Source organism: Odocoileus virginianus, chromosome 9, assembly GCF_023699985.2.
Source record: "Odocoileus virginianus isolate 20LAN1187 ecotype Illinois chromosome 9, Ovbor_1.2, whole genome shotgun sequence".
Lineage (NCBI taxonomy): Eukaryota > Metazoa > Chordata > Mammalia > Artiodactyla > Cervidae > Odocoileus > Odocoileus virginianus.
In genome coordinates this window covers 20,423,932-20,427,715 of record NC_069682.1, presented here as the reverse complement: position 1 = coordinate 20,427,715, position 3,784 = coordinate 20,423,932, and the positions used below count along the sequence as shown (strand labels likewise).

The 3,784-nt window shown below is 57.1% G+C and overlaps 1 protein-coding gene across 1 annotated transcript; it reads left to right on the top strand.

The window, feature by feature from the left end:
- The first annotated feature begins 815 nt into the window (after window positions 1-815).
- Window positions 816-3,503, top strand: LOC139036482 (uncharacterized). Its single transcript, XM_070471834.1, has 3 exons — window positions 816-1,287; window positions 1,671-1,825; window positions 2,325-3,503. Exons 1-3 carry the CDS (start codon window positions 1,227-1,229, stop codon window positions 2,748-2,750), a joined length of 642 nt encoding a protein of 213 aa, XP_070327935.1. The 5' UTR covers window positions 816-1,226; the 3' UTR covers window positions 2,751-3,503.
- The last annotated feature ends 281 nt before the right edge of the window (window positions 3,504-3,784 follow it).

Sequence of the window (3,784 nt, the reverse complement as noted above, 5' to 3'; positions counted from 1 at the left end):
TAACTGTACTAGAGGAGAGATAACAATCGCGGGAGCCCTCGGGGTCGCGCGCGGCGGACAGGCGATGCGGGTGGCGCCCCAGAGAGTAGATGGGGGGAAGCAAGAGGCGTTTGTTTGCAGTTCGCCTCCCCGGGGCGCGAACTACACTGTCTCTGTCTCTCCACTTGGGGGGCTCGGGTCCTGACCGTGAGACCGCGCCACGCGGGCCCTCTGCAGACTGCGCGGGCGGGCTGGGTTGCGCACCCGTGGGTGCACAGCCGCGTGGTGGGGGTGCGGGCCGGGCGGCCTCCCGACTGGAGCGGGCCCTCTGCGGGCCGGGAAACCCCTGCCTCTGCGGCGGGTCCCGGGGGAATGCGGGCTAAAAGGGTCCCTGGGGATTCTCCGCGCAGCAGAGGCGACGTGGTTTCTCCTCCCCCTCCCTTCTGCCTCTCCCATCCTCTTCTCGGAGACCTCGGAGTGGCGGAGAAGTGGGAAGGGCGGCCGGTAAACAGACGGCGAAGGCCTGGAAGCGGGAACTGGGGGACTCCAGGCGAGACAGGAGGCACTGGGACGCGGAGAGGGGGCGTGGGACCAGGAGGACTCGGCTGGGGAGGGCTGGGAGGGAGGCGAGGCGAGAGTACCTTCCTCTCCGAGTAGCGCAGGGGAAACCTCTTCCCCCGGGAACCCCCCACCCAGCAGCTCCCAACCTCGAGAACAAAGGGTCTGGGAAGCACGGTCGGGGTCGGGGAGCGGAGGTGGAGGGAGGCAGGAAGGCAGGCAGTGGGGGCAGGGGAGGACGCCTCGCCACATTTCCTCTCGCGGCCGAATGACGGAAAGCTCCCTCCAGCAAACGCCTCACTGAGGCCGCTTCCAAATCCGGGAGGGCTCGGGTTCCTTACCTAACGGCTGCACTCGCTCCCTTCCTCCCCCAGCGTCCCCACCCACTCCGGGGACCGCGGCCCGGGAGCTGCAAGGCAGGCGGTTCGCCGCGGCGCGGGCGGAACCGCGGGGCAGCAGCGCCTCCTGCAGGTGCTAGGCGCCTCCGCAGCCGCCGCGCAGCTCCGACTCTTAAGGTGGAACCGGCCTCGTTCCCCACCGGCGCTTTCGGCTATTCCGCAATCTTGCTTCCACCCGCAGCGTCTCCCTCAAGAAGCGGGTCTGGCGGTCCAGAAGGGTCGGAGTCTGATGGTTCCTGCTGCTATTTCCTTGATCCCTTGACCCCACTATCTGCAGATCCTCGTCTGCGGATGCCCCGGTATCGATTTCGACAATCACAATTGATAATTCCCTGCTGGTGTAAAAGGATGCGTAAGTCACGCGTCTGGGCTGAAGGACCAAAACGGCGTTTCTTTAACTTAAAAGCAAACTTTTATTTTCGTTTATTAAAAGAAGAAAGCCTGCAGGGAAGGGTCGCCGAGGGTAGTTGGCCTGTCCCTGGATATTTGGGATGCAAGGGTTCTGGATGAGCCTGGCGGTCTGGGAATCTCATTCAGCGCTCACACCCCGCAAACTCTTGGTCAGGTGCAGGTGCAAGACGCTGGCGAGGAGCGGTGGGCCCATAGGGAATCCCTCCTTTTGCATCTCCGGCGCCCCCGGCTTCACCTTACTCTCGCCGGAAGGGATAGTTAATTTGGTGAAAGCAAGGAACGTGGAGAGGATGGAAGAGCAGTTTTTCTTTCTTTTCGTTTTAGCTAGATGTGCGTGTGGGTATGAATTCATCGATTATTGGACCAGTGACCTCATCGAACTCGAGATTACTGGGGAAAACCTACGAGCCCTGAACGTAACCCGGGAAAACCCCGAGCAGGGCACGAACAAGCCAACTCTGGTTCCGGTGCCATCTGCAGTAAATTTCTTTCCTTTGCTCTTCGCTCCTCCGCATCTAGGAGAGGGGTCCCCCAGGGGTTGTCCCAGGATTTCCGCACACCCAGGATCCGTAGTCTCAGGACAGCTCAGGTCCCGGCCCCGGGAGGGAGCGGGGGAGGGGAGGCGGTGCGGGCCGGGGCTCGGAGTCTACCTGCAAGGTGGAAACCTGCCTCCCCCGAGCCCCCAGCCTCGGCTCCGCCCCCCGGGGCCCCGCCCCAGGGAAGCCGAAGCCGCAGGTCTGCCCCCGCGGGAGGAGCTCGCCCCGGCAGGTGCCGCAGGGTCACGCCTGCCCCGGGGGTTGCAAACCGCAAGCGAAAGTCGAGAAGGGTTGGAGCTTTGCCTCTAATCCGTTTTACACTGTGAAAACCGCAAAGCTGTCGCCTAGCCGGCCACTTTTTAATTGGGAGGCAAACAGACGAAAAACCAAAACAAACGCGCGAGCTGACTTTCTTTCCTTGTGTTTTTCCTTCTCAATGAAGAGCCGGTTCTCTGGTGAAGAGGGAAACGGATCCGCGCCCACGTTTGCTCCTTTTGGGGTCTGGACTGGCGGCGCCCCCAGCGCGAGGGGTGGCCCGGACCGGTGCCTCTCCCCACCCTTTTCCCCCACCTCGTGGTTCTGCACGCGAATCCAGTCTCTCCACGGGTCACCCGGGGGCCAAACGCGCCGGGCAATTCCCATCCGGCGCTTTCTCGCTGGGGCCGAAGGGCAGATAGATGGGGGTGCTTGGGCACTGGGAGCTCGAAGCAGTGAATTATCCCCGGACCCAGGTTCCCTGGTCGCCAGGCGCGGGAGGAGGGGTTTGGGCCTCCAGTCCGCGGTCTCGGAGATCCCAAGAAGCACTTGTAGCCTCGTGGCTTTCCCTGGGGGAAAGCAGACTTTGGTAGACACACCGCGCCGCGCCTGAGCAGGTTCTCAACTTGCCGAGAGCCCTGCCGGGGGTGCTCCGCCGCGGGGGGAGGCCTTAGAGAAGTAGGTGTGGGGGTGCAGGGGGCCCCCCGGGTCAAGTGGGCCGAGTTTCAGAAGAGCCAGTGTCGCCTTATCACGTTGACATGTTAAGAAGGGTCCTTCGTGGAAAATCACTTTTAGTCAACTTTGTTGTCGTGGAGTTATAAGGAGGGAAGGAAGGCAAAAGAAAGGAGACAGACCTTATAAAAAAAAAAAAAACTTGGGGAAACGGAGTGGTCAGATGGTGGAGAGGGAGGAAGGCAAGGAAGGGTAGCGAAGGCTTTCCTTCTTTGTTCTTTAAAAGCCCAGCACTTTTTTTTCTAAATCAAAATAGAGAGCCAGTCTTCTTGGAGCATGGTTAGTTAGGTAACTGCGAGATACTGTTTATTAGTTCACTTTTAAAGAATTTGCTGGGTTGAACAAAATTTTTAGAAGGCTCTTTCTCACCCACCCCCTGCCTTAGCTCAACTCATTTTGATTTCAAGCAGATTTGAGATAAAAAATTTCAGAAGAGAAAATGTGTGCATGTATCTGTACATATATACACATGCAACGGTGTTTGTATTCCCTCTAGTCTATTTCTAAGACAAGCAATTCTATAGGAAATTACATATGATGGCTGATTTTTTCCTAGTATTGTATTGTCACCAGAGAGGAGTCCTGGATTGTCTTTCTCTTCATTACCCATTAATAAATCTAAGAGAGAACTCATTGCACAATTGTGGCTCTTTTCCCTCTCTCTTTCTGACTTTCTTTCCCACACATTAACATACACACACAGAATATACATTATGTGCAGATTTTCCCCTAATCAACCTGTAATGTATCATGTATAAATCCATGCCCATGTTTCCATTGAAATCTGGAACATGTTGACAATCTAACTTTTGTTCTTCCTGGTGTGTGCATTTCGTCAGGGATCTTTAGTTAACCAATAAAGTTACTATCTTTGCTTTGAATTTATTTCTTTGTGATTAATGGAAAGTAGTATTA

Coding starts and splice junctions, on each gene's coding strand:
- LOC139036482 (XM_070471834.1), top strand. CDS start 1,227: ATGCCCCGGTATCGATTTCGACAATCACAATTGATAATTCCCTGCTGG. Junction 1,288..1,670: donor CTGCTGGTGTAAAAGGATGC/GTAAGTCACGCG, acceptor TTTTCGTTTTAG/CTAGATGTGCGTGTGGGTAT. Junction 1,826..2,324: donor TGGTTCCGGTGCCATCTGCA/GTAAATTTCTTT, acceptor TTCTCAATGAAG/AGCCGGTTCTCTGGTGAAGA.